The 12,452-nt window shown below is 45.8% G+C and overlaps 2 protein-coding genes across 2 annotated transcripts; one reads left to right on the top strand and one right to left on the bottom strand.

Annotated features, from left to right (window-relative positions):
- Positions 1 to 7,110, top strand: cimip2a (ciliary microtubule inner protein 2A). Its single transcript, XM_062959133.1, has 7 exons — positions 1 to 133; positions 425 to 639; positions 757 to 1,112; positions 1,779 to 1,896; positions 3,575 to 3,669; positions 6,617 to 6,734; positions 6,909 to 7,110. The coding sequence occupies exons 1-7, from the start codon at positions 78 to 80 to the stop codon at positions 6,995 to 6,997; spliced, it is 1,047 nt and encodes a 348-aa protein (XP_062815203.1). The 5' UTR covers positions 1 to 77; the 3' UTR covers positions 6,998 to 7,110.
- tubb4b (tubulin beta 4B class IVb) lies at positions 6,990 to 11,816 on the bottom strand. The gene is made up of 4 exons (XM_003229741.3): positions 11,658 to 11,816; positions 11,431 to 11,539; positions 9,100 to 9,210; positions 6,990 to 8,178 (listed from the first exon to the last, which is right to left on the bottom strand). The coding sequence occupies exons 1-4, from the start codon at positions 11,712 to 11,714 to the stop codon at positions 7,118 to 7,120; spliced, it is 1,338 nt and encodes a 445-aa protein (XP_003229789.1). The 5' UTR covers positions 11,715 to 11,816; the 3' UTR covers positions 6,990 to 7,117.
- Between the last annotated feature and the right edge of the window lie 636 nt (positions 11,817 to 12,452).

Below are 12,452 nucleotides of genomic sequence, written 5' to 3'. Positions count from 1 at the left end.
TATGGAGACCAGGAGGCTGCCACTGAGCCCCTGCCCTCTGGTCACTTGAGTGCCCCATCCGGCAGCCTTGACTTACCATGACCGCGACCCAGAGGTGCAGCTTCCTCCCCCAGGATCCCTACTACATCCCTGGGTGAGTTGAACCCACACGCCAAGAGCGGGAGAGTTTGGCCAGAGATAAGAGGCTCTTCCGCCTGGGGATTCTGGGGCTTGCAGTCTTTTCCAAGCCTGGTCCTTGGCTCAGATTCCCAAGAGCAGCCCCCCTGCTCAATATAACAACAACAAAACCCCAAACAGTAGAGACATGGAGAGATTTCAGGTCAAATTCATGGGATTGATTCCATTGCTCCCACATCGTTTATTATACACGATGGTTCTTACTGTGTTGTTTGCGCTCCTCATGCTTCCTCCCTTTCCTCCAAAGCTATAGCGGGTTCTACCCGCAGGTCCGCTACCAGGTGGGCAAGACCTACGGCAGGACCACAAACGACATCCTGACCGACCCCGAGGTCTACAAGAGCCCCAACTCCGTGCTGACCCCCATCTCGCGGCCCAAGTTCATTGAAGACTTCAGCCGCCGGCCGCGTCCCACACCGGAGCCCATGGATCAGCACCAGAACTACATCCCTGGATACACAGGTGGGCACCCTCCCTGCTCTCATTCCATAGGGTCACCTTTTCCCCATGATCATCTCTTTCCGGAGTGAGTTTTTGATCCAGCCTGGCTGATCTTTTCTATTCTATTCTCTGCCACAGGCTTTGTGCCCCACCAAAGCTGCTTCCCCATCCCCGGCAAAGAGAACTGGCCCCCCATTCCGAGGCCTGAGCCCCCAAGGTGGACGGACCCCGACTCGGCGCAGCTGCTGGAGCAGAGGAAGTACAGCCCCTGCCACCCGGGCATCCGCTTGGCCTGTGGCCCCGGCTGGAGGCAGTTTACCGCCACGGCCGGCTCCCGGCTTGTCTCGGGGCAAGGCGACCGGAAGGCCATCTGCCACCCAGACGTGGCCCTGGTCTGCGGGAAGGAGGCGGCCGGCGGGCCCTGCGATGCCGGGATGTCCCTCGTGTGTGGACAGGGATGGAGAGCCACCCCATACCGCACCGGCAGCGAGCAAGTACGTGCAGACATCCAGTTTTGGGCGACCAGCCCTGTTGAGTGGATCCCAGGGAAAGGAAGTCCGCTGGGAGGAAAGCTTTTTCATCTAGCTCAGTGATTCCCAAAGTGGGCGCTACCGCCCCCTGGTGGGTGCTGCAGCGATCCAGGGGGGCGGTGATGGCACCTATTAGGACACGGGGGCGAGGCCAGGGGCCTCTTCCCAAGTGCCAGAATCAGGGCTGAGCATCTAAGACCCATGTTAGGACACAGGGGGCGGAGCTAGAGGAGTGGGCGTGGCTTCTTCCCAAGAGCCTGAGACAGGGCTGAGCCTCTATATTTCTCCTGAGAGGCCTTTTAGGACTAAAGGGCGGGGCTAGGGGCAGGGCCTTTTCCCAAGAGTGTGAGACAGGGCTGAGCCTCTATATTTCTCCTGAGAAGCCTTTTAGGACTAAAGGGTGGGGCTGGGGCCTCTTCCCAAAAGCATGAGACAGGGCTGAGCCTCTATATTTCTCCTGAGAAGCCTTTTAGGACTAAAGGGTGGGGCTGAGGCCTCTTCCCAAAAGCATGAGACAGGGCTGAGCCTCTATATTTCTCCTGAGAGGCCTTTTAGGACTAAAGGGCAGGGCTAGGGGGCGGGGCCTCTACCCAAGAGTTCTTTATTATCGTTGCCTCTCTGGGGCTTTAGCCCACAAGGATCGAAGGCACCCCTTTGCCACAAGTGACGGAGACCGTGGACGTGAGGCGCTTCGACCGGATGCCCAAGATGGACGTGCCCAACCTCATCCAGAGGAAAGCCATCTCAGGTCGGTGGGTGGGGAGAAAAGCCATCCCTCCATCTATCTCCCTTGCCCCTTTTTCACGGCAGTCATAGCACTACCACGTTCAGAACTCAGTTGGGACTGGTAGCCCTTGTCCTCTAGGTTTCTAGGTGGGATTGAGGGTCTCACCCAAGTCCCATGTCCTTAGAGGGGAAATCCATTGAAACTAGACAATCGGATAAGGCCACAGGTAATCAAAGAGACCTCCAAAAACCAGGTAGACTTTGGTCAATCCTAAGTCTAAAATTTAGGACAGGGGAAAGGTAAATGACCTTGGAAGGCCGCATCTGGCACATGGACCTCTGATCTAGATGATCTCATAAGACCATAGGTAAGCAAAGAGACCTCCAAAGACCATCTAGATGGTCTCATAAGACCACAGGTAAGGAAAGGTACCCTCCAAGGCCATCTAGATCAGGGGTCCCCAAACTAAGGCCCGGGGGCCGGATGTGGCCCTCCAAGGTCATTTACCTGGCCCCCGCCCTCATTTATAATATATTTTTATATCAGTTTAAATAATATAATATATTTTATATACATATGATATTGATAATAATATTATCATTTTATACAATATGATAATAACAATAATACCATATAATAATATTAATTATATGGTATATATTACATATAATATTACAGTATAGTGGTATAGTTCAATATAGTAATATATAATGCTAATATTGTGCTATGCTAATAATATAATATATTATATGTACATACAGCTGCTCTGAGTTCCCTTCGGGGTGAGAAGGGTGGGATATAAATGTAGTAAATAAATGTAGTAAATGAATAAATAAATAATTTTGGACTTAGGCTCGCCCGAAGTCTGAAATGTCTTGAAGACACACAACAACAACAATCCTTATTAACCTGACTATCTCATTGGCCAGAAGCAGGCCCACACTTCTTATTGAAATCCTGATAGGTTTATGTTGGTTAAAATTATTTTCATTTTTAAATATTGTATTGGTCTTTCATTGTTATTGTTGTTATTTTGCACTACAAATAAGATATGTGCAGTGTGCACAGGAATTTGTTCATTTTTTTTTTCAAATGATAATTCGGCCCCTCAACAGTCTGAAGGATTGTGGACCGGCCCTCTGCTTTAAAAGTTTGAGGACCCCTGATCTAGATGATCTCATAAGGCCATCAGAAGACCATAGATAAGGAAAGGGACTCTCAAAGACCATCTAGATGATCTCATAAGGCCATCAGAAGACCATAGATAAGGAAAGGGACTCTCAAAGACCATCTAGATGATCTCATAAGGCCATCAGAAGACCATAGCTAAGGAAAGGGACCCTCAAAGACCATCTAGATGATCTCATAGGACCATAGGTAAAGAAAGTGACCTCCAAAAGCCATCTAGATGGTCTCATAAGGCCGTAGCTAAGCAATGAGACCTCCAAAGACCAGGTAGACCTAGGTCAACCCTAAGTCTAACGTTTAGGACAGGGGCCAGGTCAATGACCTTGGAGGGCCGCATCCGGCCCACGGGCCTTAGTTTGGGAATCGCTGAACTAGACAGTCAACACAGAACAGAGGGAACCACGGGAAGTGTCCCATCATTATGTGTATGTGTGGGGCTCAGCTCCCAAGGCCCCAAACAGTTGCCTCCTCCCGACCAGACAGAACCTCTTCCGCTCTTCCTTGTCCGCAGGGTATACGGGATTCATCCCGCGATTCACCTGGATTATGGGCATCAATTACCTGAAAGGAGTCAAGGATGCCATGAACGAGTTTGATAAAAATCAGGTAAAGACGGTGCTGAAGCCAAGCGCTTTCATGTCTGTGTCCTGAGTGAAAACTACAGTAGAGTCTCACTTATCCAAGCTAAACGGGCCGGCAGAAGCTTGGATAAGCAAATATCTTGGATAATAAGGAGGGATTAAGGAAAAGCCTATTAAACATCAAATTAGGTTATGATTTTACAAATTAAGCACCAAAACATCATGTTTTACAACAAATTTGACAGAAAACGCAGTTCAATGCGCAGTGATGTTATGTTGTAATTACTGTATTTACAAATTTAGCACCAAAATATCACGATATATAGAAAAGATTGACTACAAAAATGGCTTGGATAATCCAGAAACTTGGATAAGTGAGGCTTGGATAAGTGAGACTCTACAGTATTACTATTATTGTTTCCCAGTCCCCATGAGTGCCATGGGTTTGCTGAATCTATATTATTATTATGTTTACCAATCCCCATGAGTGCCATGGGTTTGCTGAGTCTACTGTATTATTATTATTATTATGTTTACCAGTAGCCATGAGTACCATGGGTTTGCTGAATCTATATTATTATTTACTAATCCCCATGAGTGCCATCGGTTTGCCGAGTCTACTGTATTATTATTATTATTATTATTATTATTATTATTATTATTATTATTATTATGTTTACCAGTAGCCATGAGTGCCATGGGTTTGCCGAGTCTACTGTATTATTATTATGTTTACCAGTAGCCATGAGTGCCATGGGTTTGCCGAGTCTACTGTATTATTATTATTATGTTTACCAGTAGCCATGAGTGCCATGGGTTTGCCGAGTCTACTGTATTATTATTATTATGTTTACCAGTAGCCATGAGTGCCATGGGTTTGCCGAGTCTACTGTATTATTATTATTATGTTTACCAGTAGCCATGAGTGCCATGGGTTTGCCGAGTCTACTGTATTATTATTATTATGTTTACCAGTAGCCATGAGTGCCATGGGTTTGCCGAGTCTACTGTATTATTATTATTATGTTTACCAGTAGCCATGAGTGCCATGGGTTTGCCGAGTCTACTGTATTATTATTATTATGTTTACCAGTAGCCATGAGTGCCATGGGTTTGCCGAGTCTACTGTATTATTATTATTATGTTTACCAGTAGCCATGAGTGCCATGGGTTTGCCGAGTCTACTGTATTATTATTATTATGTTTACCAGTAGCCATGAGTGCCATGGGTTTGCCGAGTCTACTGTATTATTATTATTATGTTTACCAGTAGCCATGAGTGCCATGGGTTTGCCGAGTCTACTGTATTATTATTATTATTATTATTATTATTATTATTATTATTATTATTATTATTATTATGTTTACCAGTAGCCATGAGTGCCATGGGTTTGCCGAGTCTACTGTATTATTATTATGTTTACCAGTAGCCATGAGTGCCATGGGTTTGCCGAGTCTACTGTATTATTATTATGTTTACCAGTAGCCATGAGTGCCATGGGTTTGCCGAGTCTACTGTATTATTATTATGTTTACCAGTAGCCATGAGTGCCATGGGTTTGCCGAGTCTACTGTATTATTATTATTATTATTATTATTATTATTATTATTATTATTATGTTTACCAGTAGCCATGAGTGCCATGGGTTTGCCGAGTCTACTGTATTATTATTATTATGTTTACCAGTAGCCATGAGTGCCATGGGTTTGCCGAGTCTACTGTATTATTATTATTATTATTATTATTATTATTATTATGTTTACCAGTAGCCATGAGTGCCATGGGTTTGCCGAGTCTACTGTATTATTATTATGTTTACCAGTAGCCATGAGTGCCATGGGTTTGCCGAGTCTACTGTATTATTATTATGTTTACCAGTAGCCATGAGTGCCATGGGTTTGCCGAGTCTACTGTATTATTATTATTATGTTTACCAGTAGCCATGAGTGCCATGGGTTTGCCGAGTCTACTGTATTATTATTATTATTATGTTTACCAGTAGCCATGAGTACCATGGGTTTGCTGAATCTATATTATTATTGTTTACTAATCCCCATGAGTGCCATCGGTTTGCCGAGTCTACTGTATTATTATTATTATGTTTACCAGTAGCCATGAGTACCATGGGTTTGCTGAGTCTACTGTATTATTATTATGTTTACCAGTAGCCATGAGTGCCATGAGTTTGCCGAGTCTACTGTATTATTATTATTATGTTTACCAGTAGCCATGAGTGCCATGGGTTTGCCGAGTCTACTGTATTATTATTATTATTATGTTTACCAGTAGCCATGAGTGCCATGGGTTTGCTGAGTCTACTGTATTATTATTATTGTTTACCAGTAGCCATGAGTGCCATGGGTTTGCTGAGTCTACTGTATTATTATTATTATTTTTACCAGTAGCCATGAGTGCCATGGGTTTGCCGAGTCTACTGTATTATTATTATTATTATGTTTACCAGTAGCCATGAGTGCCATGGGTTTGCTGAGTCTACTGTATTATTATTATGTTTACCAGTAGCCATGAGTGCCATGGGTTTGCTGAGTCTACTGTATTATTATTATGTTTACCAGTAGCCATGAGTGCCATGGGTTTGCTGAGTCTACTGTATTATTATTATTATTATGTTTACCAGTAGCCATGAGTGCCATGGGTTTGCTGAGTCTACTGTATTATTATTATTATGTTTACCAGTAGCCATGAGTGCCATGGGTTTGCTGAGTACTGTATTATTATTATTATGTTTACCAGTAGCCATGAGTGCCATGGGTTTGCTGAGTCTACTGTATTATTATTATTATGCTTACCAGTAGCCATGAGTGCCATGGGTTTGCAGAACCCACCCATGGTCCTCATTTGGATCAGTCTGGGGGAACCTTCTGAAACTTTCCAATTCTAACCTAACCTGGAATGCCTTTTCCACAATGAAAGAAAGGGAAACTATCCCCTCGGTGTTGTCTATCCCCAGGAAATCCTGAGAAGCCCAATGTACTGCTTTGGCCAGCGGCTGCCACATACCTACTGGCCCAACACCAAGATCTACTCCAGTAACGGCTTGCTGCCATTCTACACGGGGTTTGTGCCAAGTAAGTCTGAGACAAAGAGTGTCCCTGCCCACCTTTGGCAGAGCAACGCAGCACATTCCTGGCCCCTTGCGCTCCTCTCCCCTCCCTGGCAGCCCTGTTGCCACATGCCAGGCAGAACAAGCCCGGGCACAGAGAGCCACTGACTCCTCTCCCGTCTTGTGTTTCTTTCCCCAGCCATCAGGCACAACTACGCTCTCACCTTTGGAAACAGCACCCGCAAAGCGTACTATGACGAACTGCTGCGGAGACAGCCTGCAGGGTAGAAACGCTTTTAATGCCTGTACAACATCAGACAGGTGACACAGAGGAAAGGAGAGCGGAACAGTAAAGTAACAGGAAAAAACGAGTGAGACAAATAAAGTCCAACAGGCAGCAAGCAGGCCTTAGGCGGCTTCTTCCTCGGCCTCTTCCTCAAACTCGCCCTCCTCCTCGGCGGTGGCGTCCTGGTACTGCTGGTACTCGGAGACCAGGTCGTTCATGTTGCTCTCGGCCTCGGTGAACTCCATCTCATCCATGCCCTCGCCCGTGTACCAGTGCAGGAAGGCCTTGCGCCGGAACATGGCCGTGAACTGCTCCGAAATGCGCTTGAAGAGCTCCTGGATGGCGGTGCTGTTGCCAATGAAGGTGGCCGACATCTTGAGGCCGCGGGGCGGGATGTCGCAGACGGCCGTCTTGACGTTGTTGGGAATCCACTCCACGAAGTAGCTGCTGTTCTTGTTCTGCACGTTGAGCATCTGCTCGTCCACCTCCTTCATGGACATGCGGCCTCGGAAGACCGCCGCCACCGTCAGGTAGCGCCCGTGGCGGGGGTCGCAGGCCGCCATCATGTTCTTGGCGTCGAACATCTGCTGGGTCAGCTCCGGCACGGTCAGGGCCCGGTACTGCTGGCTCCCGCGGCTGGTGAGCGGGGCGAAACCCGGCATGAAGAAGTGCAAGCGGGGAAAGGGCACCATGTTGACGGCCAGCTTGCGCAGGTCGGCGTTGAGCTGGCCGGGGAAGCGCAGGCAGGTGGTGACGCCGCTCATGGTGGCCGAGACCAGGTGGTTGAGGTCGCCGTAGGTGGGGGTGGTCAGCTTGAGGGTCCGGAAGCAGATGTCGTAGAGGGCCTCGTTGTCGATGCAGTAGGTCTCGTCCGTGTTCTCCACCAGCTGGTGCACCGAGAGGGTGGCGTTGTAGGGCTCCACCACAGTGTCCGAGACCTTGGGGGAGGGCACCACGCTGAAGGTGTTCATGATGCGGTCGGGGTACTCCTCCCGGATCTTGCTGATGAGGAGGGTGCCCATGCCAGAGCCCGTGCCGCCCCCCAGCGAGTGCGTGAGCTGGAAGCCCTGCAGGCAGTCACAGCTCTCGGCCTCCTTCCGCACCACGTCCAGCACCGAGTCCACCAGCTCCGCCCCCTCCGTGTAGTGGCCCTTGGCCCAGTTGTTGCCTGCGCCGCTCTGACCTGGAAGGGAACAGCCAGCGGGGGAGCATCAGGGGCTTCTGCCACTCAAAACAGAAAAACCCTGGCGCTGGCTGGGGGGGCTTTTGTTGCTGTGGAACTGTAGGAACATCAAGATCAGGGGTCCCCAAACTAAGGCCCATGGGCCGGATGCGGCCCTCCAAGGTCATTGACCTGGCCCCTGTCCTAAACTTTAGATTTAGGGTTGACCCAAGTCTACCTGATCTTTGGAGGTCTTTTTGCTTACCTATGGTCTTATGAGATCATCTAGATGGTCTTTGAAGATCTCTTTGCTTAGCTACGAGCTTATGAGACCATCTAGATGGCTTTTGGAGGTCACTTTCCTTACCTATGGTTTTATGAGATTGTCTAGATGGCCTTTGGGGGCCCCTTTCCTTACCTATGGTCTTATGAGACCATCTAGATCGTCTTTGGAGGTCTCTTTGCTTACCTATGGTCTTATGAGATTGTCTAGATCAGGGGTCCCCAAACTAAGGCCCATGGGCCGGATGCGGCCCTCCAAGGTCATTTACCTGGCCTCTGTCCTAAACTTTAGACTTAGGGTTGACCTAAGTCTGAAATAACTTAAAGTCACACAACAACAATCCTAATTTTGGACTATTTCATCATAGTCCAGCCCCCTAACAGCCTGAGAGACTGTGAATCGGCCCTCCACTTAAAAAGTTTGAGGACCCCTGATCAAGATATTTGCTACCGGGGATCTTTCTGCTGAGGTCACTGAGCTTATGCCCTGGAGCCCAGCCGCTCATGCAAATCTTGGCAAACACGGCACAGACCCACCCTCCTCTCCAAGGCTGACACACCCTGGGCCCTGGCACCGGGAAGGGAGCTGGAATGGAGGCAGTTTCCTAACGGCTGCCACATTACAGCCCTGGTGCCATGTTCTACCGCCCAAATACCCACCAAACACAAAGTTATCCGGCCGGAAGATCTGCCCAAAGGGGCCGGAGCGCACGGAGTCCATGGTGCCAGGCTCCAGGTCCACCAACACGGCGCGTGGGACATATTTGCCACCTGTAGAAGGAAGCGGAGGCTACCGGTTAGCGCTGAGGCAACATCTCCTGTATTGCATAATAATAATAATAACTTTATACCCTGCCACCATCTCCCTGTGGGGACTCGGGGCGGCTTACATGGGGGCAGAGGCCCAAACAACATAGGACAAAATATAGGCAACATAATACAAATCACACTATAAAAAGATAAAATAGTAATACAATATATCAATTTAAAAAATACAGGATAAAAAATTGCATTTAAAACACATACATGGAAAAATCGTAATAAATACAGGATAGATTATTAAAAACCCTACAGAGGAATGAGGCAAAAAGCCAATGCTCACCCCCACCAGTGTCATGTCTCAGTGCCAAGACAGGAAAGGCAGCTTTTCCTCAAAATGGAGCCTGTCCTCGGTTCCAGAGTCTTCGTCTTGAGGAAAGGCTGCCTTGCTGTTGCCTCTAGCCTCTGAGCAGGAACAGAGCCAATATTCACCCACCGCCAGAGCCCTCCTGACATGCTCAGAGGCATCATGGCAAAGGGTTCAGGGAAACAACCCCTTTTAGGTGCAGTTTGGAACAGATTTCAATATTTTCATGCTCCGTGACACAACAGACATGCTGTTTAATGTGCATATTCACATTTTAACACATCTAAACTTTAATTATTATGCTCACACTTGACCTGTTTTTAATTGCAATTGCGTGATAATGTTAGCTGCTAGTCGCCTTGAGCACATCAGAAGGGCAGGACAGATGAAAAATATGATAATATAAAAATAATGTAAAATATTAAATAACATAAATATACATGCAATATAAATAACAAAATATATAAATATATAGATATAATAAAATATACAATATGTTGTGACACAGCCTACTGAAAATAAAGTTACTAGGATCTTAGTACAATAACCTGTTTTATACATATATACAATATAATTTCCAATAATCTATAATATATTGTATATGCATATGTTATTAATATTTTGTAATACAATACTAATAATACAATATAATATTAGTTATATATTATATATTACATGTAATATAATTAATAATATTACAATATATAGATATAGTACAGTATGGTAATTATTGCCAGTATGGTGCTATGCTAATAATATAATATTGTATGTAAATTTAATTTGTAAACCGCTCTGAGTCCCCTTCGGGGTGAAAAGGGCGGGATATAAATGAATTAAATAAATAAATAAAAATGTATAGATGACCTTAGTGGCCTGAGGTTAGGGGATTTTTTGATGGTATATGTTGTAATTTATGAATTTGTTGTATATGGTTTAGGTAATGGGTTACCCACTTTGGTTGGCTTATGTTGTTATGTTGAATATGTATTTTATGTAATGTTTTAATCACTGTACGCCGCTTTGAATCCCACCCATGGGAGAAAAGCGGGATCAAAATGAATAAATAAATCTGAACATAATAAAACGCAAAATAAAGATCAAAATAAAAATAATATAAATATAATAAAATGCATAAAAATAAAAAATGAATACATAAATATGAATACATAAAAATAAAAATTGAATAAATACAGTATGAATATAATAAAGTACAAAATAATAATAAAGATAAAAATAAAATGGAAAAATGAATAAGAAATATGAATATAATAAAATACATAAAAATAAAAATGAATACATAAATGAATATAATAAAGTACAAAATAAAGATAAAAATAAAAAAGAATAAGAAATATGAATATAAAATACATAAAAATAAATATGAATATAATAAAGTACAAAATAATATAAAATATAAATGAATAATAAGAAATATGAATATAATAAAGTACATAAAAATAAAAAATGAATAAATATGAACATAATAAAGTACAAAATAATAATAAAAAATAAAAATGAATAATAAGAAATATGAATATAATAAAATACATAAAAATAAAAATGAATACATAAATATGAACATAATAAAGTACAAAATAATAATAATAAATATAAAAATATAATGGAAAAAATGAATAATAAATATGAATATAATAAAATACAAAATAAAAATAAACAATTAGTGTGCTTGGGGTGCCCTTGAAGGGGCACCAAAGTGTGCCCCCAATTTCCCGCTAAAACGCCTCTAAACGGGGATCCATAGCTCCCCTTGACTTTGCGGCCCTCTGCACATGCTCAGAAGCCCCCTCCCCCCTTTGAGGACCCTCTGCACATGCCCAGAGGCCCTTCCTTCCCTCCCTCCTCACCGGTGGCCTCGTTGTAATAGACGTTGATGCGCTCGAGCTGGAGGTCGCTGTCGCCGTGGTAGGTGCCGGTGGGGTCGATGCCGTGCTCGTCCGAGATCACCTCCCAGAACTAGACAGACGGGGAGAAGGCGCGCCTGAGCCGGGCATCGAAGGCCGGATGGATCCCCGGCCTCCCTTGCCCACCTCCCCGCCCCGCCCGCCCTCCCTCTCCTCCGCATCGGCCGCACCTTGGCGCCGATCTGGTTGCCGCACTGTCCGGCCTGCAGGTGCACAATCTCCCTCATGATGGATGCCGAAAGCGGTCAGGCGCGAAGACGAGCAGCAGCAAAGGACAGCGACAGCGTCTGCAGTTGTCAATAACTGGCTGCGTCAAGGTAACGGACGCTCCTTTTATAGAGAAGGGGGCGGGGCGGGCTTTAACCCCGCCCTCCTTCCTCCCCGTTGGTCGGTTTGAATGATTGATGGCGGGCCCCTCTCTGTTAGCGCGAGCGCGCGTGCGCGGGAAAAGGTTCTCTGGGTAACGGCTGCGGTGGAAAAAAAATGCAGCCGTTACCCGCTCCCGAAGATTCTTGACAGGAGTTACGTCGAAAGCGTAAAGTGAAGAAGGCGAGGCGATTCCTTCTATCCGAGATTCAGCGCAATTAGCGTAACGGCTGATGCAGTAGACGCGGTAACCAAGGCCCCGCTTAGCAACGCGGCCTAGTCCCTCCAAGGGACAGTGGCCGCCCTGGGCGACGTTGCTCCCGCCTGGCAACCGGCTCCAACGCCGCAGCTCTGGCCTAGTAACCGCAAAACATAAACAGGGCAGCCATGGCTGGTTTCTGAGGAAACCATGGCAGGAGGAAATGCCTGGGCTTGGCTTGAAGCCCAAAAGAGAAGGCCGGAGACCACTGCAGTCCACATTAAACTATATTTCAAAGCATAGGTGACTCTCTCGTGCAGTCTAGCAAAAGAAAGGCCCACTAAAGTGGGGTCACACTCTCTCAGCCTCAGGGGCAAAACCCCACCTGACAATATTATCA

The sequence above is a fragment of the Anolis carolinensis genome, unplaced genomic scaffold (assembly GCF_035594765.1).
Source record: "Anolis carolinensis isolate JA03-04 unplaced genomic scaffold, rAnoCar3.1.pri scaffold_7, whole genome shotgun sequence".
NCBI lineage: Eukaryota > Metazoa > Chordata > Lepidosauria > Squamata > Dactyloidae > Anolis > Anolis carolinensis.
The sequence above is the reverse complement of the archived record's forward strand: the minus strand, read 5'-3'. Positions and strand labels throughout refer to the sequence as shown.

Bases quoted from the DNA above. Each gene is read 5' to 3' on its own strand.
- cimip2a (XM_062959133.1), top strand. From the start codon at position 78: ATGACCGCGACCCAGAGGTGCAGCTTCCTCCCCCAGGATCCCTACTAC. The intron at 134-424 runs GTGAGTTGAACC...TTTCCTCCAAAG, and splicing joins GATCCCTACTACATCCCTGG to CTATAGCGGGTTCTACCCGC. The intron at 640-756 runs GTGGGCACCCTC...TCTCTGCCACAG, and splicing joins CTACATCCCTGGATACACAG to GCTTTGTGCCCCACCAAAGC.
- tubb4b (XM_003229741.3), bottom strand. From the start codon at position 11,714: ATGAGGGAGATTGTGCACCTGCAGGCCGGACAGTGCGGCAACCAGATC. The intron at 11,540-11,657 runs GTGCGGCCGATG...CCGTCTGTCTAG, and splicing joins GCAACCAGATCGGCGCCAAG to TTCTGGGAGGTGATCTCGGA. The intron at 9,211-11,430 runs GTGAGGAGGGAG...TTCCTTCTACAG, and splicing joins CTATTACAACGAGGCCACCG to GTGGCAAATATGTCCCACGC.